Below are 24,409 nucleotides of genomic sequence, written 5' to 3'. Positions count from 1 at the left end.
ACCTGACTTATTGAGGTGGTAATGTTTGGGTTTTCTGTGTGTTTATTTATTTTACAGATGATCCATTATCAATTTGTGGCTCAATTAGAAATCCATTGTTTATACATTGAGATAGATACTTACAAAGAAGGATCTTGGACGAGGTCTTTAAGGTTTATCCCACTACGATCCTCTGCAAGGTTCCTGAAGCAACTGTCACTCACTAAAAAAAGAGAAAGAGAAATACAAGAGATGAAAATATGTTACACATGTATAGTACCTTTAAATCAATTGAATGATGTTGGTCTTATGATAAAATTTTACTAAAAGACTGCAGTATTTTACTGTATTCTAAAGATTATGAATATGAAGCAATGCTGACTGAAAAAACACAATGTCAAAATCAGGATACTGAATACCAAGAATAGAAAATGCCTCATCTAGGAATTAAAATACTGCAAATTTCTTTGGTTCTGAACAGGTAGACAACCCTAACAAACTATTAAAACAGGAGAAGACACTTTGAGGACCAAACTAGACACAACACAGACAGAGACATGAAAAGAAGTACATGTCCATCATGTTTAGATCTAAAGTGGTGGGGAGCGATTCAGGAAAACATACGGTACTTTAACGGTAAAAGTTACTTGGGGTGGAAAGAACTATGGCAGTAAAAAAAAACATCCCGCAGTATTGCTGGGAGTGGCCTTCACACATTTGTGTAGAACCTGTGGTCCTCCAGATTTCCTAGACTATAGCTCCCATCAGTTCTGACCATTGATGATGTTGGCTGGAGCTGATGGGAGACCAACACCTGGAAGCCCAAAGGTTCAACACCCCTGGTATAGACTCTATAGAGTTGAGCTTTTTAGTTTGCTGGTGACTTAGCTATGCCTACATTTTAGCCAATATTCTGTCTCAGTAGGTAGCTATGTCTTTACCAACCCCACTAGCTGCCAGAACATTTAATTTCACCTGTTCTTACCCCAGGCCACATAGAATTTGCTGATGACAGAAAACTGGGACAAAACTACCAATCCCACTGAGTATAAGATTAAAATTCAAAATGACCTAGATAATTGCTGAATTTCATTTTGTGTTTCTTACATCTCAATGTTTCAAAGCCAAGCATTAACATACTCATTACAAAGAAAAAAATGCATATGCAAAATTCAGGAAGTTGGGGGGAAGAGCTATAGTCTATGTCAGGCATGGGCAAACTCGGCCCTCCAGATGTTTTTGGGACTACAACTCCCATCATCCCTAGCTAACAGGACAAGTGGTCAGGGATGGTGGGAATTGTAGTCCCAAAACATCTGGAGGGCCGAGTTTGCCCATGCCTGATCTATGTTTAAGGAAGCAAGGTACAGCCTCCAGCTGAGGTTACTTTATGGACTATTTTAATTGAAGGAAACATAACTGTTATAGCGAATTACTGAGGGTTAGTATGCATAAAAGGGGATGCAATAGAGCCTCTCTATTCAGCATCATCTAGGCCTCAGCTGAAGTACTATATACCCAGATTCCATTATTCATAGACTTACTGTTGGCATTTGGAGAAACCAACATTCTGGTTGAAATCTGAAGCTCTGGAACTTTCAAATCCTGCTAAACTGTGGCAGTCATATTGAAGTCTACCCCCCAGGATTACTTCAACTATCAAATTTTCCTCACAAAATGAACAAGCAAGATCATGCCTCTGTATGAACCAAGCCTCTGAGCCATCAGAAGCTTATAAAAAGAGCCAAACTCACACACGATGTTGTCTGCATGATGGAGGGTTGAGCTCACTCCACCAAGGACAATGCTGGCATTTGAGAACAAATGGTGACTGTGAAGTTCATTTGAGATTGTCTAAGTTATTTTGTGCTACCTCAGCTGCCCCCTGGTCCTTAAAGCTAGGAGGAGCAGGTAGGACAATTCTGCAGTGCTCTTTCCAGCAGTTAAAGGAAGAGACAGAACAGGATAGCAATTGTAGAGTGTACAGGCAGGCTTTTCCGTAACAATTTGCAAGTTTGGAATATGTTTCCAGCATTTTCAATTTAACTTGCTAGACCTGTAGGTCTCATGGTGTATGGAATGTTATTTTAACACTCAACACCTAAAGTAAATGTGAGCTTATAACGTGTAAACATCAAGCAAAGCAAGCATTTCCTAATGCCCTTGAGAACAGCCCAGAGGAGAACTTCACTGTAATGTTCTTGTTCTATTGAATACTAGATCATACTATCACCCAAAGAGGCTCTACTATTATGAACGCATGTAATTGATAAAGGCAGAAAACTAAGCATACTTTCACACACACAAATACAAGATATAAAGATAAACTGTATTAATGACTCATTGCAATTATTAACATACATAGCTGGGGTGCATGAAAAATGATTTTCATTTAAAGATCAGAGAAATTTTCTTCTACAAATTATTTTAAAATATGCAACGTAATATTTGCGTACACCCATAAAATATGTATTAGACCTTTTCATTTTTTCAGTTCACCATTTTACAGCATCCCAGTTATATGTCATATAACTTCTATACATATTTCAAATTATCACACATTTAACAGTAGCATTCAATGTGTATTTACTTTCTGTTGGTGGTTCATGGTGTTAATATCATTGGCAAATAATTTGCAAGTGTATCAACACTGGCAGTTTCCTGAAGAAAGTACTAGTTTTGGGCACAGCAGGAAGCATTTTTTGTGTGAAAAAATATTAAAATTAAAAATGCAGACATCCATATATTTCAGAGAACAAAGCTTATGGATCATTTCACCATTGTTCCAATATTTTCCATTCTATTAAAAAAATGATGGTTTCTAGTACCCTTCTGTCACATCGCCATTCCTGCTACTCACTCCATGTGTTATATATAGCTCAGCTTCTGCAGAGTGGAGCATTTCTACTCATAGCCTCCCTACATAATTTAAAACCCTAGAAGATCAACATTCTGAGTTGTACATGAGCAAGCATCCCACTATAGAATCTCAGCTCCCAACATGTGGAAGGCAGCAGAAAGAATGACAAAGGGCGTGGATGCCATTTCATAGACTATTTGGCTCTTCTATGGAATCTGTTGCCCCACTACACTGAAAAGAGCATAGAAGTGATTGACTGATTTCTTTGAGGGTAAAAAGAAGTGGATACTGAAAACTATGAAAATTCTTGTTCCTGGAAATGTGCTTCTGCACTGGGTGTAAAAGCAGCTTCCCAGAGAGAGTGTGCCAACTGGAGAAAGGCTGGTGCTCAGTAGCCATTTCTGATATTTTGAATCACTATCAGTTTGCATTGAATTTCATTAATTGTTTGAATAATTTGTCTGTTTGAAAAGTAGAACACAAATATCAAATCAAATCAAAATAAACTGCTTAATATTCAAATCTCCTACTGACTGCTTCATATAGATATTATACAGACCTAAAGCATCCCACAGCACAACTGATTATCCATCAGGGTGATCAAGACCAATTCTGTCTCAAAGTCAGGTCTGAATCTGCACAGAAATAAGTTTTCTCCAGGAGAGTCTGCAGCTTGACTGCCACCACCCTCTCAAGCCCCTTACCCCAAAAAGGGGGTACTACTGCTGGCCAGCTACTTAAGGATGCTGTGGAGGCAGCAAAATAAGCCGCCAGGTGCATGTGCTCATTAATAGTTTCTATACTCTCACATGGTCAACATTCCCCAGCACACTGTTAGCCACACACACATACATACACACACACACACACACACACACACTCATTCAAGATTTTTATGTCCTGCCCTTCCTCCAACCTGAAGCAAAGTATATAGAGCAAACAATATGCAATACTACTTTCATTCCCCCCCAAAAAAATAGCACACCCCCATAAAAAATATACTGCACAGGAAGCTCCTTCGGGGTGGGGAGGTGGCAGAAGAAGCACTCAACAGAGGGAAATGCTGCTCAGGAATACTTTAGTCCTGCTGTACGTGCACAAAACCAGGACAAAAAATATGAATAAGAGGTCTAACTGGATCAGAGCCAAAGTGTTTTTAAGCACAGTCGGGAAAACAAGAAACTGCAGATTGAGATTCTGTTTTTCACAGGCTGTGTCATATTCTCTAACCATAATGAAATGAGACATTTATCTTTTGTAATCATTGACCCAGTGTATTACAACTGTTTCTAATGATGTATTTCATAAGCCTTGCAACATTTTCTGTGGCCAAGGGCCACTGAACCTATTTGGTGTTCCTCAATCTTAATTTTACTCATAACTCAGCTATGCTGGAATCCAACTGTGCTTTCCTATACACAATAAGTCATGCTGGAGTTGGAGGCACAACTCAAAACTGAGTACATTCAAATGAATAATAATAATACTGTAATAATAATAATAATAGTAGTAGCCATTATTTGAACACTGGACTGAAAACAAAAACAGAGTAAAGGCACCTTTAACTTAGAAAGATGATGGCCTAGATCAGGCACCCCCAAACTGCGGCCCTCCAGATGTTTTGGCCTACAACTCCCATGATCCCTAGCTAACAGGACCAGTGGTCGGGGAAGATGGGAATTGTAGTCCAAAACATCTGGAGGGCCGAAGTTTGGGGATGCCTGGCCTATATCTTAAGAACTATGATCAGAGTTCCACTAATTGAACAGGGGTTTTCCACTTCCTTCTTTTAGGTGCTGTCTTCTGCAACCCCCAAGAAACCATATCATTCAATTCAGCATAGATAACTGAAGCTGCAGAAGAAAATCAGAAGTCAAACACCCTCTTTCATTGCACTGCAGAAAGACCTTAAACTTGGACAAGTAGAATAATGGCAGCCAAATCCGACTTTTCCAGCACAGGTGTTCCACACCACCTTCAACAGCCTTGCCACAACATTCCACATTACCTACTATAGCTTCCAGGATTCCCAACACAGAGTGCACTGCAATAATCCAGTTTGGCGGTTACCAGTGCCTGCAGTACTGTAGGCTAACCTATCCAAATCTAGGAACAGCCACACTACACTAGCAGTAGCTGGCAGGAATTACTATTGGCTACCAAAGCCACTTAGGTCTTCAGTGACAGAGATAGAGCCAGAAGTACCCCCAACCCCAAGTTATGTATCTGCTCAAAGAAAGTGCACTCACATCCAAAACAGGCAACTGACCTATTTCCTGGACCCAGTAACTACTGTTACTTACCCACACAGCTGCTAACTTATCAAGATTCAAACTCAGATTACTGGCCATCATCCAGCCCACCACTGTGTCCAAGCATCATACCAGTTCCTGCACTGTCATACCTTATGGAGAAATACAGTGGTACCTCTACTTACGAATTAAATGCGTTCCGAAGGCACATTTGTAAGTCGAAAAAATTTGCAAGTCGAATCCCATAGGAATGCATTGGGAGAAAAATTTCATAAGTAGAAGCAACCCTATCTAAAAATTCATAAGTAGAAAAAATCCTATCTAAACCGCATCCAAGATGGCGGATGGAGCTCCATTCGTAAGTAGAAACATTCGTAAGTAGAGTTATTCGTAAGTAGAGGTACCACTGTAAGTTATATTGTCATCAACAGCGTGATGAGACCACACTCCAAATCCCCTAATAACCACTCTATATTTCATATAGATGTCAAAAAGCATTATGAATAAATTAGTCCTCTGCAGAACCTCACAACAGTGTAACACCCAGTGGGTCAAAGAACACTTGCCCAATGATGCTCTCTGGAACAGACCCTGGGGATGGGAACAGAACCACTGTAAAACAATGCCCACCCCACAGTCAGTCTAAAAGGATACCACAGCTGTTTGTATAAAAAAAACTCAAAGAGATTGAGAAGAGGAAGCAAGGTCGCACTTCCCTCTGTCTCTTTCTCTCACAACAAAAATCACACACCAGGGCAACCAAGACTGATTCTGTCAGGAGTATGGGCAGGAGTCAGGCTCTGGGGCCTGTAGTGCTTTGCAGGACTGGGGCCTGGCTCAGCTTGTGCTGGAGAGGCAAGGAGTGGTCACTCAGGTGAGGCCACTTGATACCTCACTGCACCTGGTGGCAGGAGCTGGGAGGGATAAAAGCTCAGCATTTCCCTTCAGCTCTTTGCCACAGCAACGCTATCCCTGCCTGGTTGCCTCTGGCCTCTTGCTCCTTGGAGCCTTGCCTTGCCGACGCCTTGATCCTCGACCCTTGGATCCTTGCCTTGCCGACGCCTTGCTCCTTGGACCCTCGCCTTGCTGACGCCATGATCCTCGACCCTTGGACCTCTGCCTTGCCGACACCTTGATCCTCGACCCTTGGACCTTTGCCTTGCCGACGCCTTGCTCCTTGACCCTGCGACTGCCTGCTACTGGACTCTCAGCCCTGCACCTGTTCCTGCTTCTACACCTCCATCTTGCCTCTGGTCCTGACGTCCCCAGCCAGGGCTTCAACCACCCACCGACTGGACCGTGACAGATTCTATCCCCAAACCAGTCCTGAACCTAGACTAGAATGGGTAGCTAATATCTTCCAATAAACTTTACAGTAGTCCCACTACCCTCTACAAGTCCCTTGCCCAACTTACTGTACAGTATATATTTGCAACTAGTTGGTCGCTCTCGCAAACCATGAAGTTCAGGTTACAGAGAAGTACTTTCTTTTATCCATCCTGAATCTTCACATTCAGCTTCACTGGTTGTCCCCAAGTTCTAGAGTTATGAGAAGGGGAATTCTCTATCAACTTTCTACATACCATACACTTCTATCATGTCAGTTCTAACTTGACTTCTCTCTAAATTCAAAAGCCTCAAATGCTGCAGCCTTTCTGCATAGAGGAGTTTCTCTATCCCACTAATCACGTTGGTTGCCTTTTCTGAACCTTTTCCTGCTCTGCAATATCCTTTTGAAAGTGAGACAAACTGAATTATTCCAAACACAGCTGCACCATAGTTTTGTATAACAGCATTATGATATTGGGAGTTTTATTTTCAATTCCTTTCCTAACACTGCCACACACTAGGTCAGTATCTTCACTGAGCTATCCAGTATGACCCCATAAGTGTACATGTGAAATTTAAGACACCTCCCGCAACTTACTCTTGTTTACATTTTCTACCAATGTGGACATATTAGACTCATTTCAAGGTTCCTTGTTTGAATGTCCTATTCCAAGCATGTATGCTGATGATTCCAAATGTACATGCCATTAGCTTACCTACTCAAAGAAAATGGAAGCGACTTTTACAAAGGGGCGCCCACTAGATTCTAGCCAATGTCTGCACAAATCAGTCAACTGTTTCTTTCCAAGAAGAGAGAAGCCTGAAGTTAAATAATTTATCAGTGTGCCTTGGATGTCTAACAAAATCCAGGAGCACAAAAATAGTCTCAAGACATATAGAAAGAAAAAAGATTAAATGCTTCAAAACTACCAATGGCAAAACATCCGGATTATAGCAGTGTTGTTCTCTGCCATAAGTTTATACTGTATAGTATCATCTGCAGATATGACTCAATACATTTTGGGTAGAAAATGCAAATGGCATCCCCACACCTACCCCACCAAGGTGGAAGAAACAAGATTTAAGAAATTTTTGCCATCTAATGGTAACTCAAAAACTGTGGCTCAGTATGAAATTATGTTTGTGTAACTACAAAGTCTGTCCGTATCTTTATTTCAGGCCATAGTTATAAAATTTCTCCTATCATGCCCCTTTAGAGTTTGTTTGGGCACTTCAAAATCATTTTGATGAGGATGGTGAAAAGCATGTATTTATTCTACAGAAAAATGAAATCCAAAGTGCTAATGTTCAACACAGTCCTACTTTAAAGTTTTTTTTCTTATTTTCTAAACTGCAGACGTGTACTACCGTATTCAGAAAGAAATATATTTTATTCTTGAGCATTCAGAACCACAGGCTATATGGGCAAATGTTAGGTTGTGCTTTTACCCTATTAAATACCTATATTTTTCTTTGAATCCCTGTTGAGTCATTGGAAAAGCTATAATATCTATTAGACTTAAGGAAACCTGCAATTGATGTCTTATTTTAAACTTAGGATTGCTTGGGCAATTTGCCATCTGAATTTCCCTTCTGATTTTGGGGCTCCAAGTTACCTTATCTCACTTGAAGAACAGCGCCAATGAATTAACAACCCACATTAACCAGACTTTCTTCATGCTGCTATACATGGCATGTGTAATTTGAAACATTTTAAAGTTCGTAACTCTTACGGGTTACTGATGTGCACGTGCACAACTACATCAAGATACCTTCCTGGCCAGTGCCTTAATCAATATGTATATCACTTGTGCACATCAGAAAGTGTAAAGAAAGGAACACCTGAAAATTGCTGCACATGCACTAATTCCAAAAAGAAGTGTTTAAAACAAATTAAACTAGAGTTCAGACAAAGAAAAGCATAAGGCAGAACAACTCCTGGAATAATAGTGACACACAAACCATCCATTCATCCCCAGTTTTAATCAATTGAGTTCTCTTACTAAGTGGTGACATTTCCTATTGGAGCCACTTCAAACTGAGTTTCAGTTTTGTCCCATTTGCTTATATTTTTTAATCAAGGCAAGTTAACAGCTATCATTAAGGTTTAAATGTTAACAGTCTTAATTGTTTAATTAAAAGCATAAGCCCTCCCTCCACACAACAATATGTTTTTAACAAAACATATCCATAATTATTTAGACATGTGTGAAAGATTTGTAGTTACATAATGTGTCATATTGTGCATAATTTGAAGTTACTGAATGAAGAATGAGCTAGACTGTTTGTTAGAACACTGAAGCAGAGCAGGTGTAGCTGAATAGCTAAGATTTGCTATTACCATGCTAGGCTTAGTCTTGTAATATGAGGAAATAGCACACAAACCTTAGCTTACTGAATATAAGTAAACCTGCATAGACAGAAAAATGAACATGTGAGAAATGTGCTAAATTTTAGTTTAGGAAACATTATGTAAAAAAAGCAATGTCTGACAAGTCAGTAGAAAATACTGAGGAGGTTTATCAAACTATGAGCAACATATTAAAACAAAAATGCAGAGTGTTCTCACTACAACGTCTGAACTCTGAAGGAACGTAAAGTGACTGTAAAAAAAGTTTAAAATCTTTTGAAAAAATATAGTTATTCAGGTTTGTCTTTCAGTTGTCATTTACCTTCTTAAATTCTCTAGAGACAAAGCATTTCCCCCCTAGCTTCTTGGAAAATTTGACACCACCTTAACTAGTGTTGCTCTATGCTGCAACCATAACAAAGGAGCTTGTATCAAAGACATATAATTAGTGTTTGGTTCTTTGATCGTAAGAGGTGCTGAAAATTGTAAGTCTTTATTAATAGCCACTTGCAAAATCAGACTCTAGATGCCATAATATCACTAAATTAGATTCTGTGAACTATCTAAAGATAAAATAACTCATTACTAAAAATATCTTTGTTTCTGAAGGAAATATAGTGATGTTTCTTCCACAAGAGAAAATGAAAGCATTTTAGCTCAAGGATTGTAAACTACTCCGACCATATAATTCAGAGATTCTGAATCATCTTCATGTGTGAGTTCACATCTTTTAAAATGTTTCCTCACAGGCATGGTCTTGCCAACTATACTGTGATTGGAAATTTAATCATAGCCAACTTGCATGTTTTTGCATATGTTAGTGAATTTTAGAAAAGCTTTGCAAATTCTGTCCCTGATATTATTTCCTCTAGTCAATTTCTCTATCTCCAAGTGTGTCCTTTGAATGACAGGAAGCTCTTTGATCCAGTGGAAAGGGGAGAAGATATTTCCTTTTCTCCTGCAACCTCCAACACCACTCCAAAGGCTTCTTCAAGCCTCCAGAGCAGATTTGGTGGGGCACAGGGGGCTGCAGAGGGAAGGAGGAATCAGAAAAGATTTCATTCCCTCCTCCTTTCTACTCAAGGCAGCTTCCTCTGGAACAAAGAGCCTTCCATAAGAGGATGGATACAACCCTTGGGGGAAAGAAAGTACGGTAATTCTACATACAGAACCATTATTACTAAATACGCCTTGCACCTGGACAAGAGATTGTTGCTCTTGAGTTAACACAAAACTAATAAGAAAAGAGGAGTGTCCTGCAGCCAATTGGAAGCTGAGGAAGCCGAGCCGGAAGTTCAGCTTCCGAAAATCATTCGAAAACCGGAACACTCACTTCCGGGTTTTGATCATTTGGGAGCCGATTTGTTGGGGATCCAAGGCATTTGAGATCCAAGGTACGACTGTAAAATACAGCTAAAATGCAAAAACTAAAAACATCTTAAAGATAATTGTTAAAAAATGATTAAACTCTAATAGAATTAAAACAATATTTAAAGAGCAACATAGCAATGAAAATGAACTGCTAGGGGCCAACAATAGGTAAGGTCTATTTCCTTTTTGTTTGTAAGCTTCCCAGAAGATTGCTGGACTCAGTAGATCTTTGGTCTCAAGAGAAATGTTCTTGTGCTCATCCTTTTATATTAGGCAGTATGTTGGAGGAGGGGGGGCAGTGATGTACAGTCACATATGGTTCTCTCAAAATCCGCACCTGCTCTTAAACAAGAAAACTTGTGCACATCTCTTAGAGAATGGACACATTTGAATGAAATCCTCATATGTTTCAGAGAAATGCAGTAAACAGAATATTTGAGATTCAGCATAGATTTATACTAGGTCACTAAAACTGCCATCCCAGCTGTTTATGGTTCTCCAGCTTTTCTGCAAGGACACTCTGCTTAGAAACAGCAGTTAGAGCCCCATTTTAAAAAGCCAGGTGCAGCAATCTGGTATTTTAAAAACAGCCAGAGAAGCCAGCAATGGAGAATACTTTTCCTATATTCTTCCTAATTGTGAAAAACCCTTACTACTCTAGTCACACAGTGCACAGCAAGTTGTAGACAGACAAGTTGCTATTTTGAGCTTTTGCACTCTGAGATTGATCCACAATATAGCTGTTCTCTTGAAACTGCAGCAATTGTGTAAGCCGCTTATTTTTTATTGGAAAGAGAAAATTTGAAAGACTGGCTATATGATGACAAGATGCCTCCTGCTTACAAGATTATAAAATAATTTTGTCTGTAAACTGATGTTATTTTCTCATCTAGCCCTTTATTTAAGATGTGTGGGTACAGTTTTGCATTACGCAAGTAATACTGGGATTCCAAGAGTAAAAGAAAATTGTGCTAGTGGAACCAGATTTTTACTCCAGATACTTTAGGAATGTAGTAGTAAAACTTAGAAAATTACTATTTGAGAGACAGAAGTATCAATACCAATATCAAGAAGCTTCAGAGATCTGCTTAAGCATGGCAAAATATCAAAGCATCATTTGAAGACATATGATGAGATCTGAGGAGCTAAGTGAGCATGCCTAAGGTATTTCCACATGAATACTAAGGGGGGTTGCTTGAAGAAGAAGAAGAAGAAGAAGAAGAAGAAGAAGAAGAAGAAGAAGAAGAAGATAAGATAAGACATATTAAAAACAAGTACAAAGCAAACCAATAATCCCCCACCCAAACACATTTCAAAGGGCATAGAATGGTTGAAGCCTGGTTGAAGAACATTTTTGCATGACACTAAGATGTATAAAAAAGTGCCATGTGAGCTCCCTGAGGAGAGTATTCCACAAGCAGGGAGCCACTGCAGAAAAGACCCATTCTCATGTTGCCAACCCCCAGACCTCTTATGAAGAAGGCACATGAAGTAAGGCCTCAGATAATGATTGTGGGGTTCAGGTAGATTCATATGGGGAGGGGCAGTCCTTGGGGTACTGTGGTCCTAAGCCACTTAAGGTTTTCTGAGGCAAAACCAGCAATTTGAATTGGGCCTGGAAATTAATTGGCAGCCAGTGTAGTTGGGTGAGGATTGGTATGCTCAAACCGTCTTGCCCCCATTAGAAACCTGGCCAGCAAATTCTGCACCAGCTGCACCTGTATTCAGAGTTAGCCTCATGTGTTGCAGTAATCTAAACAAGAGGTTACCAGAGCATAGACAACATAATTTAGGCTATCCCTGTCCGGATAGGGGCACAGCTGAGCTACCAACTGAAGCTGATAGAAGGCACTCCACACCACTGAGGCCACCTGAGCCTCAAGCAACAGCAATGGATCCAGAAGTACCCCCAAGTTGTATTCCTGCTCTTTTAGAAAAAGTGTAACCTTATCAAGAGCAGGCAAACTCCCATCCATCCGGTATAGACAAACAGCCACTAACAGTGTCTCAGTCTTATCTGGATTAAGCTTCGGTATGTTGGCTCTCATCCAGTTCATTACTGAGGCAAAACAATGGTCAGCACATCCACTGCCATACCTGCAGATGTAAAGAAGTTAGAGCTGTGTTTCATCAGTATATTGCTGACAATGTACTCCAAAACTCCAGATAACCCCAAACAGCGGTTTCATGTAGATGTTAAATAGCATACGTCATTAGTATTACATTGTACCAAACCCTTTTGGAGAGGCAAGCCATTGCCATAGCTGCCTTCCCAGTACACCTGTCCAGCTTAGCATCAATGGAAAGGTTGCTGGTTATTGTGGAACCCAGATAGACAAAACTGTCTACCACCTCAAGCGTGCGGGCACCAATGCCGATGTGTGGAGTGTAGCATGCCCTGAAAAATGCAATTATAATTTCTCTTTAAAAATCAAGTATTTTATCAGGGTCATGATCTAAAAATATCATTAAAAGGACCTAAATGTTTCCACAAATGCACTGATTTCCCATTTTCCCTTTTAGCTGAATTCCCTTGTATCACCTTCAGGGGTGGGAGGAGCCAAAATTCAGTGGGAGAACACATTCAGTAGGTAGGACTGAGGGCAGAGTCATAGCCTGGGGGGGGGGGCGCTAGCCAGGGTTCTGTCCCAGGTGAAGCTTCCAGAGGGGTGTTACTGAAGGTCCCAGCCTCCCAGCATGTCTGAGAAAAAGATGAAAAAGTTAATGGCAGCCGTGAGCTCCATCCTTCCCCTTTCCCCGTGAAGCCGAAGAAGACTCATTTACAACATGATGCAGAGAGAGGGAGAATTTGAAAATCTGGAGAGGCTGTGTGGCTCTCCCCGGTGAAGCAAAAGATAGGATCCCCTGTGGATTTGCTACTGTGTGAGAAAGAAATTCTGGAGGAACAGAGGGAGGGGCGGGAAGCTGAGGAAGAGAATTAGTTGGCCTAGATGATCCTTGGGCTCCCTTCCAACTCTACAAAAGCAGTTTGAAAGCACGTCAAAGTGCAAGTAGATAAATAGGTACCGCTCCAGCGGGAAGGTAAACGATGTTTCCAAGCAATGCTCTGGTTCGCCAGAAGCAGCTTAGTCATGCTGGCCACATGACCCCAGAAAGCTGTGGACAGACGCCAGCTCCCTTGGCCAGTAAAGTGAGATGAGTGCCGCAACCCCAGAGTCATCCACGACTGGACTTAACAGTCAGGGGTCCCTTTACCTTTATGATCCCTTCAGAACTTTGAATGTGTTTAAATAGCTACGGTGGAGTCATTTTATAGACTATACATGATCTACACACAGGAAAGTAAGGGGTGTGTGAGCATTTTTCCTGCCAGAGGCAGTTCCCTGGCAAGCTCTGGTCAGCCCGGCTGCATTAGTATTGTAATGGAAGGGCGCTTTCTACTTTAGACTCACAAAAAACATGTCTTCACCTTACACGGAACCTAAAATGACTACAAAATTATCATTTCCTAAAATGAGTAATCCCCCTTCATGGATCAATGCCTTGTCGTGGCGAAGGGGCTTGAATAACTCAGAGAAGCTATGAGCTATGCCATGCAGGGCCACCCAAGATGGACAGGTCATAGTGGAGAGTTTTGACTAAACGTGATCCACCTGGAGAAGGAACTGGCAAGCCACTCCAGTATCCCTGCCAAGAAAACTCCATGGACAAAGACAACAGGCATATAAAAGTTATGACGCTGGAAGATGAGCCCCTCAGGTCGGAAGGCGTCCAACATGCTACTGAGGAAGAGCGGAGGACAAGTACAAGTAGATTCAGAGCTGATGAAGCGGCTGGGCCAAAGCCGAAAGGACACTCAGTTGCGGATATGCCTGGAAGCGAAAGGAAAGTCCGATGCTGTAAAGAAAAATATTGCATAGGAACCTGGAATGTAAGAACCATGAGTGGAGGTAAGCTGGATGTGGTCAAAAATGAGATGACAAGAATAAATATCGACATCCTGGGCATCAGTGAACTAAAATGGAAGGGAATGGGCGAATTCAGTTCGGGTGACTATCATATCTACTACTGTGGGCAAGAATCCTGTAGCAGAAATGGAGTGGCCCTCATAGTCAACAAAAGAGTGGCAAAAGCTGTAATGGGATGCAATCTCAAAAATGACAGAATGATCTCGATACGAATCCAAGGCAGACCTTTTAACATCACAGTAATCCAAGTTTATGCACCAACTACCGGTGCTGAAGAAAGTGAAATTGACCAATTCTATGAAGACCTACAACAACTTCTAGAAATGACACCAAAGAAGGATGTTCTTCTCATTACAGGGGATTGGAATGCTAAAGAAGGGAATCAAGAGATAAAAGGAACAACTGGCCAGTTTGGCCTTGGAGTTCAAAATGAAGCAGGGCAAAGGCTAATAGAGTTCTGTCAAGAGAACAAGCTGGTCATCACAAACACTCTCTTCCAACAACACAAGAGACGACTCTACACATGGATATCACCAAATGGGCAGCATCGAAATCAGATTGATTATATTCTCTGCAGCCAAAGATGGAGAAGCTCTATACAGTCAGCAAAAACAAGACCTGGAGCTGACTGTAACTCAGATCATCAGCTTCTTATAGCAAAATTCCAGCTTAAACTGAAGAAAGTAGGAAAAACCACTGGGCCAGTAAGATACAATCTGAATCAAATCCCTTATGAATACACAGTGGAAGTGAGGAACAGGTTTAAGGATTTAGATTTGGTGGACAGAGTGCCTGAAGAACTATGGATGGAGGCTCGTAACATTATACAGGAGGCAGCAACGAAAACCATCCCAAGGAAAAGGAAATGCAAGAAAGCAAAATGGCTATCCAACGAGGCCTTACAAATAGCGGAGGAGAGGAGGCAAGCAAAATGCAAGGGAGATAGGGAAAGATACAGGAAACTGAATGCAGATTTCCAAAAAACAGCAAGGAGAGACAAGAGGGTCTTCTTAAATGAGCAATGCAAAGAAATAGAGGAAAACAATAGAATGGGGAAAACCAGAGATCTGTTCAAGAAAATTGGAGATATGAAAGGAACATTTCGTACAAAGATTACCATAATCAAGGACAAAAGTGGTAAGGACCTAACAGAAGCAGAAGACATCAAGAAGAGGTGGCAAGAATACACAGAGGAATTATACCAGAAAGATATGGAGGTCTCATACACCCCAGGTAGTGTGGTTGCTGACCTTGAGCCAGACATCTTGGAGAGTGAAGTCAAATGGGCCTTAGAAAGCATTGCTAATAACAAGGCCAGTGGAAGTGATGATATTCCAGCTGAACTATTTAAAATTTTAAAAGATGATGCTGTTAAGGTGCTACACCCAATATGCCAGCAAGTTTGGAAAACTCAGCAATGGCCAGAGGATTGGAGAAGATCAGTCTACATCCCAATTCCAAAGAAGGGCAGTGCCAAAGAATGCTCCAACTACCGCACAATTGCGCTCATTTCACACGCTAGCAAGGTTATGCTTAAAATTCTACAAGGCAGGCTTAGGCAGTATGTGGACCGAGAACTCCCAGAAGTGCAAGCTGGATTTCGAAAGGGCAGAGGAACCAGAGACCAAATAGCAAACATGCGCTGGATTATGGAGAAAGCTAGAGAGTTCCAGAAAAACGTCTACTTCTGCTTCATTGACTATGCAAAAGCCTTTGACTGTGTCGACCACAGCAAACTATGGCAAGTTCTTAAAGAAATGGGTGTGCCTGATCACCTCATCTGTCTCCTGAGAAATCTCTATGTGGGACAAGAAGCTACAGTTAGAACTGGATATGGAACAACTGATTGGTTCAAAATTGGGAAAGGAGTACGACAAGGTTGTATATTGTCTCCCTGCTTATTTAACTTATATGCAGAATTCATCATGCGAAAGGCTGGACTAGATGAATCCCAAGCCGGAATTAAGATTGCCGGAAGAAATATCAACAACCTCAGATATGCAGATGACACAACCTTGATGGCAGAAAGCGAGGAGGAATTAAAGAACCTTTTAATGAGGGTGAAAGAGGAGAGCGCAAAATATGGTCTGAAGCTCAACATCAAAAAAACCAAGATCATGGCCACTGGTCCCATCACCTCCTGGCAAATAGAAGGGGAAGAAATGGAGGCAGTGAGAGATTTTACTTTCTTGGGCTCCTTGATCACTGCAGATGGTGACAGCAGTCACGAAATTAAAAGACGCCTGCTTCTTGGGAGAAAAGCAATGACAAACCTAGACAGCATCTTAAAAAGCAGAGACATCACTTTGCCGACAAAGGTCCGTATAGTTAAAGCTATGGTTTTCCCAGTAGTGATGTATGGAAGTGAGAGCTGGACCATAAAGAAGGCTGATCGCCGAAGAATTGATGCTTTTGAATTATGGTGCTGGAGGAGACTCTTGAGAGTCCCATGGACTGCAAGAAGATCAAACCTATCCATTCTTAAGGAAATCAGCCCTGAGTGCTCCCTGGAAGGACAGATCGTGAAGCTGAGGCTCCAATACTTTGGCCACCTCATGAGAAGAGAAGAATCCTTGGAAAAGACCCTGATGTTGGGAAAGATTGAGGGCACTAGGAGAAGGGGACGACAGAGGACAAGATGGTTGGACAGTGTTCTCGAAGCTACGAACATGAGTTTGACCAAACTGCGGGAGGCAGTGCAAGACAGGAGTGCCTGGCGTGCTATGATCCATGGGGTCACGAAGAGTCGGACACGACTAAACGACTAAACAACAACAACAAAATGAGTAATCAAACAAAAATAAAATTGAAAGGAATCTTGTTGAAGATTATTCAGGTGTAAATGTACACATCAAAACTCCTTGAAAGGGTCTTGGCGGATCTTATGGAAATGTAGTCTTTTAATGAGCCCATGACCAGTTAAATCCAATTCAAAACCTGACCTCAGATAAACTGCTGCACATGGAAGTTCTACTTTTGACAAACAATTAGCTTTTACTGGAAGTGATGCTCATTTTCCCTTTGGTGATATAATTATAATATGTCTTGGGATTCTTTTGTATTCTAATGATATACTGCCTACTTTTTATGCCCTTTATGAATGAATGTGTTGATGTTTGTATTTGTATGTTTATTTTGTATGGTTGTATGTATTCATGTGTATGTATGCAAACATGCATCTGGGGGGTGACCCTGGTGACAGAAAGTCTAATCTCAGCCCTGCTGAGGGAAAGTAAAGCCTAAATGGTTTGGGTCTTACCTATCTCAGGCAAAGTCCTCTGTAATGTAAATATTCCCATGGAGGCCATGCTTCAGGTTCCATTGTACGGGGAGGTCTAGATTAGCCTTTTCAGGAGCAGATAGGATGCAGTGAAATGCAACATTCATTCAGTCTTCTCTCTGGTGGCCTTCCAAAAGCAGGATAAAGTATTTTTCTACTTCATTTGACCCTTTTGAGTTTTGTTCTTGCCCTGTATTCTTTTTTCTGTGTTGTTTTTGTTTGTGTCTTATGGGTATTTAATTTACAATATTTAAAAATATCTTATTGGTCATTTTGTAAATTGTTTTTGACGTTTATCGAAGAGCAGTATAGAAATGTTTAAATCAAAGTAAACTAGCAAGCAGTACCAGCAGCAGGGGCAGCAGCAACTTTCGCAGGGTCATACACCATAAGTGGGTTTGAGCCAAAAGACTGTTGGGAGCTAGGTCAGAGCCCTACTCATTAAACCACTGCAACTCTCTGGAAAGCCATCAAGATTCTTAGACCCAGGTAATTTTCTGCATTCTTTGTCTTGTTCTACCCATCCCCACTGTGACTGGGCCCTTGTGGATTTTGTTACCTGCTCTCCTCTCCACACCTATCCATACAAACATTTGGGAATCAACTTTAGTCTGCCTCTCTAACCAACAGTTCCTTAGAAGAATGTCACATTTCAGCTCAGTTGCATTCATTTGCCTAGAAGCACCTTGATGGGAGTCTGAAAGTTGATGCAAAGGGACTTGCATTTCCAACACCTTGAGGTATTCTACTGGGAGTCTGAAAGGTGATACAAAGACAATCCTGGGAAAGTGTATTTGCCATGTAGCTCTTGCAATAAAAAGGAGCCTGTACAACTGACACATTTGTCTCAAAGACTGAGTAGGAAGTAAAAGAACTTAAGAGTTACAGTCATCTTTGAACAAAGACCTCTACAGCACACCAAGGAGCAATATGGAGCCTTTATATCAACCTGCTCCATTCTCTGTGCTTCTAGAATGGCCATTTAGTTAGGCAGAAAAACAATCGCTTGTAACTATATCCCTGCACAGCACGTGTTGTATGACTTGGAACTCCTCAATAAATGAAGTTATTACATATTTTTGAAAACTGGCACCGATGCCTTAATTTCTGTATCTTCCACCTCTGATCCTGGTTTGCATTCATAACATGGCTAGGGTGACCTGTGTGAAACCTGGAGAGTCACTGCCAGTCAGTGGGTACAATACTGAGCTAGATGGACCAATAGGCTGACTTAAAATGAGGCACCTTCTTATGTGGAAGAGATTGTTGAGCAGGGTTTCATAATCTCACTTATCTCTCTCATGAGAAATGAGCCAGGCTGAGGAAGATGAACTGGAGGTTTCTGCCAAATCTAGAGGTAAAGAGAAGGGACAAAATCCTATCCCTTTCCCAGCTCCAAGGTTGGGCTGAAGTCTCGGATTTGTGTCAGCTCTGTGCTTGCTGGGCGCAAGTCAGAGCCCAACAAGCACTCACCTCCTGTGATGGCCTGGGACTCGGGCTCGGAGCCGGAGGAATCGCAGCCTGTACTGCCTGGGACATCGGCTGAACCTAGTCTGGGGCCTGTTCCTGAAGAGCCTCAGTCTGCTCAGGTTCCCCTGCAACAAGCACCAGCTGGGCCGAGTCAGGGGCCTGAGCCTGTCCTGGCTCCAGGTGCTGAGAATACCTCATTGCCAACACCTGGTCCACTACCGGCTGGGTCAGGAGAGGCTGAGGTGGCTCCTGGTCCAGTAACCCTCCAGCATCTACCAAACTGCAGAGGAGAGACCTGAGTACTTGCAGGAGGAGTGCTCGCCTTCAGGCGAGGCAGGGTGGTGAGTCATCGGGGGATCGGGACCAGCCATTACCTCGCCAGAGATAAAAGGTGGTTAGACCCCGCCCCAGGTTGCAGGAGCAACATTGCTGATTGCCAGATCCTGCCTGTGCTCAAGAACCTGACCTGCCTGTGTTCCTGCTCCTGACCCGCCCTGGATTCCTGCCTGTGTTCCTGCTCCTGACCTCGCCTAGTCTCCTGCCCTGCACCCTGCCTCAGCTTTATTGGACTGACCTCTCATGGATTCCCTAGACTTTGGACTGGCCCTGGACCTCGCCTCTCGGTTTACCCTTGGACCAGCACACCTCCAAAGGTAGAGGTGTAAGGTTTATCTCTGCAACTGATAACCACCCCAAGCTTGGAGCACACTGCATTGATAGGAACTTGGGAGCACCCATCAGGCACAGAGACAGGGTAACCCCCCTTTGACTTCTGAACTTTGGGGGGAGGATTATATTCTGCAGCCCTCCCCAGTTCCAAGTTCAGAGCTGGAGAGAAAATGATATATTTTCCAGATTTTGAGCTACATTTCAGAGAGGCAAGGGACAAAATCATCCCCTTTGGGTGAGGAAAGGCCCTGGCAACAACATTTTTTCTTCGCCAATGAACATTTTGTGTGAATTTTAAATTTTAGTCAACTACTCAACACAAAATTCTTGCAGGAGCAGTTGTATTCCATAATTCATGGGGAAACAACATTTCTTACATTATTCTTTTGACAGAGTGAATTACAGTAAGAGTGGGTGTGCAACTCAAGACTGCTCAAATGTGGACCAGTATACACAAGCACTATAGAATAATGGAGCAAAATAGACCTTCAGGTTCATTGAAACCAGTCCCCCTTCAGAAAATTCTTTCTCGAAACCATCACTGACAGATGTTAACCCATCCTCTTCTAAATTATCTTATTTAATGTTGATATCTTAATAATTACTATGCCATATAGCTCTGATTTATCATAGTCCTAAAGGCCTCCCGTGCAGATAAAGAGAAATCATCAGATTATAGCATTGATTTCTGGTTTAGTTGTAATTTATTATTTCTTCATTTCAATAAGCAGCCTGTGAAAGATGAGTGATACTATACAGCAATAAGTGACGACTTGCTCAGAGCAACTCTCCCATATACCAATTAGCATTGTTCATGCAAAAGTTCCCTTGCCTTAGAGAAGGTACTTAATCTGAATTTGACAGAAAATTACTCACTTTGTTTCTGTCATGAAACTATTCAATCTTCTCACTAAAATCATGCATGTGATCATCCTCTTAACATCCAAGCATAAGTAGTACATTAAATAGCCAAAACAATTTGTACCCTTCCAATTGAGATCTTTTGTTAGGTCTTCAAAGGAACATTTAATAAGCCAAGATATGAACAAACTAACTGCTTGGGGTGAGGGTAGGAAGTACAGAAAGCCAAGTGGGAGGAGGAATGAAACAGAATATCCTGGAGAAGGGCATGGCTGGCAGGCTGGCAAAATGAAAAGGAGCCCTCCACACTGCAACATTTCTGTTAGTCTATATACTGCACAGACTATGGTAAAAACTTGTGCTACACACTCTCCAGAAAAATGAACATCTGGCTGGGAAAGGGCCACGGCTCAGTGGCAGAGAATCTGCTTTGCAACTTTAATCCCTGACATCTCTGGATAGGGCTGGGAGAGATTGCTGTCTGAAATTCTGGACAGCTGCTGCCAGTCAGTATAGACAATACTAAAAGTGGGATCAGTGATCTGACACCTATATTACTATCTGCATCTTGTATGGCAAATAGAAAAAGATCAAAAATGACACATCGGGTTTGGAACACAGCAAACAGAACTGAACTGGACACAGCCATGCACCGGGCAGAAATTCTTCAAAACAAGGGAAGTGATTTTTTTTAAAAAAATAAATCATTTATCTAAGGAAAAATAAAACTACCATATGCCTCTATTGACCCAATGAGGACATCCTGAACTCACCTAGCAATACTGCAAATCAAGCTACACACTGAGCCAGGTAGAACAGTCCTTTCATTCACAAGGCCTGACCTTCTGCCCTACTAAATCTACACAGATGATACCATTCTGTACTATGCAGAAGCATTTTCCTGTCACCTACAACTCAAGTAATATTTCTATCATGAAATATTCCTTGAGTTGAACCAGCATCAACTACCTTTTCCCCAATGGAAAGTGCACTGACAAACAGCAAACATATTCTCAACAACACAGGAAGAATTCTGCATGGACATCTCTAGATGTTTGTTAATTAGATTACAGTAGATTCTTACACTGAGTGCTACCACCACCATGCCCAAGCAGAGTTAATCAGTGAGCAGGATAATTTACCTCACTATCTCAGCTGTACAGAACATGATGCCATCCACACTCTCAGAAGCAATACAGAAGTCATAATCAAAAGCATGAATGTGATATATAACATGATCTTCAAGCAAAGCCCTTCTGCATTGTACATAAGACAGGCCAGTCTCTACGCAAAATAATAAATGGACACGAATCTGACATTGGAAATGGCAATATCAAAACACTAATGAGGGAACATTTCTGTCTCTCAGGATGCTGTAACTGACCTAACAGTTGCCATAATGGGAGACTCCAACATAATACTGTACTGTTGAATTACAATACACCAAGAGTTTCAATACTTGTTGATTGAATTGGCACAACAGATTTTTTTTTCACACTACATATGTTAATTGGCTTACCAACGATAGGATGCCTGTGTTGTCAAGCACAACCTTTTTTGTGAATGTCTACTATTGAAATATATAATTATAACCATCAGTACTTTTCAGCTATTCAGAATTCCCAGCATCTCAGGGAATTATTATTTATTTATTTATTTATTTATTTATTTATTTATTTATTTATACCCCACCCATCTGGCTGAGTTTCCCCAGCCACTCTGGGCGGCTTCCAACCGAATATCAAAACACTACAGCATTAAACATTAAAAACTTCCCTAAACAGTTTCCCTAAATAGTTACTTATTGCCTTGACATCTGCTGGGAGGGCATTCCATAGGACGGGTGCCACTACCGAGAAGGCCCTATGTCTGGTTCCCTGTAACCTCACTTCTCGCAATGAGGGGACCTACATCTAATGAAGTAGGCTGTTAGATCTTGGCCATAATAAGCTGATTAGCCATTATTATGCTTGTGTATGAGCTACACATTACATACAGAACTATGGCAATCTAGAATCAAACAGCAATTAATGTATCATGAGTTCTAAACCCTTTGTCAGAAGCAGGAATGCAAAGCTTTCCCCAGGGGACTACCTTGTCCTTTAATGGGCATACCTGGTCACATGGCAGTGAACAACCATGAAAAGAGGAGCTTATAAGTAAGTATTGAACGGGTGTTTGCCCACTCGTAGTCTAGTCTTCTCCATATTAACTGAATGGTGATTACTTTGCTTTGGAGCAAATTCTTATTTTTAAAGCATGTGTCAAAAAATACAAACACACACAAATGGAGATCTCTAACAAATGCAACTGGGCAGTCTTCCTTAGCAGAGAGCCAGCCTGAGGGAGACATGAGAAAGCTACATCGCCTTCTCTCAGGTATAAACAGGGTTTGTTTTCACAAGGGAGGGGAAAAAGAAAATTTCATCTACCCACCCATCTATGTTGGCCTGTATGTGAAAATGCTGGAAACAGTGGAAATAGCCTATCATCAGTGCATATGGTGTGGCTAGGAGAGAGAGAAAAATGTTAGTAAGATATTGCTAAGGTCCATCAGTTTAAAGTTAAAAATGGAATGGAAGTTGTTGGAGGAATAGTGATCTGTTGAGGTGTAACAGATGTGCACTGGGCAGTGGAAGGTGGATTATGAGCACCCTAAGGAGAGCGACACTTTAAATATTATTATTATTTATTAAATTTACATGCTGCCCTATACCCACAGGTTTCAGGGCAGTTCACAAGATAACATCACAATATAAAAAACACAAAATACATAATCAAAACAAAAACAACCCAATTACCACATCCATAAATCCCATCCAAAGTACCTGAATCAGAATGTAGTTTAAAGAGAAAATACTGTAGTAACCATTCTAAAAAAAACCCTCGGTCTTTGCCATTATTTCTTCTAAAGCAAATCTCCTTAATGAGGAAGTTACGGTTTCTTCGATAGTAGTTCTACAAATAGCTACACTGCCTTCTGTAATAGTTCTATAAAAGGTACTATTAACCTTTCAAATCAAGGGTTAAACATTTATATCAAACAGCATATTACAAAGAACCTACTCATAACTAACTTTCTAAATCTTCTACACAACTCATGCCACATGGACATTTCATTTTTAATATATATGTAGCCCTCTTCCAGTTGCAGCCAACTACTGATTCTGTCTGTAAAAATGTTAACTCAATAGCCTCTTTAAATTTATGCTAAATTATGTGTGGCAAATACAGCTCTATCTCAAAAGTACATTTTATATATTTTTTGGAAAGGGATGCTATGGACTAAGAAAATTAACAGCAGATGAAGTTAAACAACAGATCAACAGAGCCAGACTGATACCCAGAGAGAACTTGCTGCAAGACAGACCCAAAAAAGAAAATAACAGAACACCACTAGTAATCACATACAGCTCCCAAGTTAAAACAGTTCAACGCATCATCAGAGATCTACAACCTCTCCTAGACAATGACAGTTCTCCTTCTCTGGGAGGAAGACCACCCTTCTGAGTAATACCCCTCCCCACCCTCTCACTATATATAGGGGTCTGGTGACTTCTGTTTAAGTGTATCTGAAGAAGCGTGCATGCACACAAAAGCTCATACCAATGACAAACTTAGTTGGTCTCTAAAGTGCTACTGGAAGATTTATTTTTATTTTTTGACTACAACAGACCAACACGGCTACCTACCTGTAACTAAAATTAACAGCAGTTAATTTTGAAGACCAAGACACTTTGATCTTTCTAAGAATAAGAACTGAGGTGTTTAGAAAATCCTGTTCTAATAGAACTTATCTCCATGAACACTGTAAAATTAGGCAGAACACTAATTTTACTATGTGCTGTGTGAAGTAGTACCTTCTTTTATCTGTCCTGAATCTTCTAACATTCAGCTTCATTGGATGATTCTGGGTTCTATTACTTTGATGAAGGGAGGAAAAAGTCCTCTGTCTACTTTCTCTACATCATGCAGAAATATTAAAATCATCATCATCATCATCCATCATTATCATTATTATGATTACTTTGTGTGACATTCAGCCCAATGATTAGTTCT

At 41.1% G+C, this 24,409-nt stretch overlaps 1 protein-coding gene across 41 annotated transcripts in view; it reads right to left on the bottom strand.

Annotated features, from left to right (window-relative positions):
* Positions 1-24,409, bottom strand: part of GPHN (gephyrin) — a 223,035-nt gene that overhangs the window by 185,427 nt on the left and 13,199 nt on the right. For 40 of the 41 annotated variants that reach the window (XM_060274044.2, XM_060274051.2, XM_035113931.3 and 37 more), the window contains exon 2: positions 124-202. In XM_060274044.2, the coding sequence (XP_060130027.1) occupies positions 124-202 (79 nt within the window). Of the gene's footprint in view, positions 1-123; positions 203-17,329; positions 17,394-24,409 lie in introns of those variants that run through there. The other variant, XM_088669536.1, reaches the window with a different exon arrangement.

Source organism: Zootoca vivipara, chromosome 1 (genome assembly GCF_965207765.1).
Source record: "Zootoca vivipara chromosome 1, rZooViv2.hap1.1, whole genome shotgun sequence".
Lineage (NCBI taxonomy): Eukaryota > Metazoa > Chordata > Lepidosauria > Squamata > Lacertidae > Zootoca > Zootoca vivipara.
This window is presented reverse-complemented; position numbering and strand designations above follow the sequence as displayed.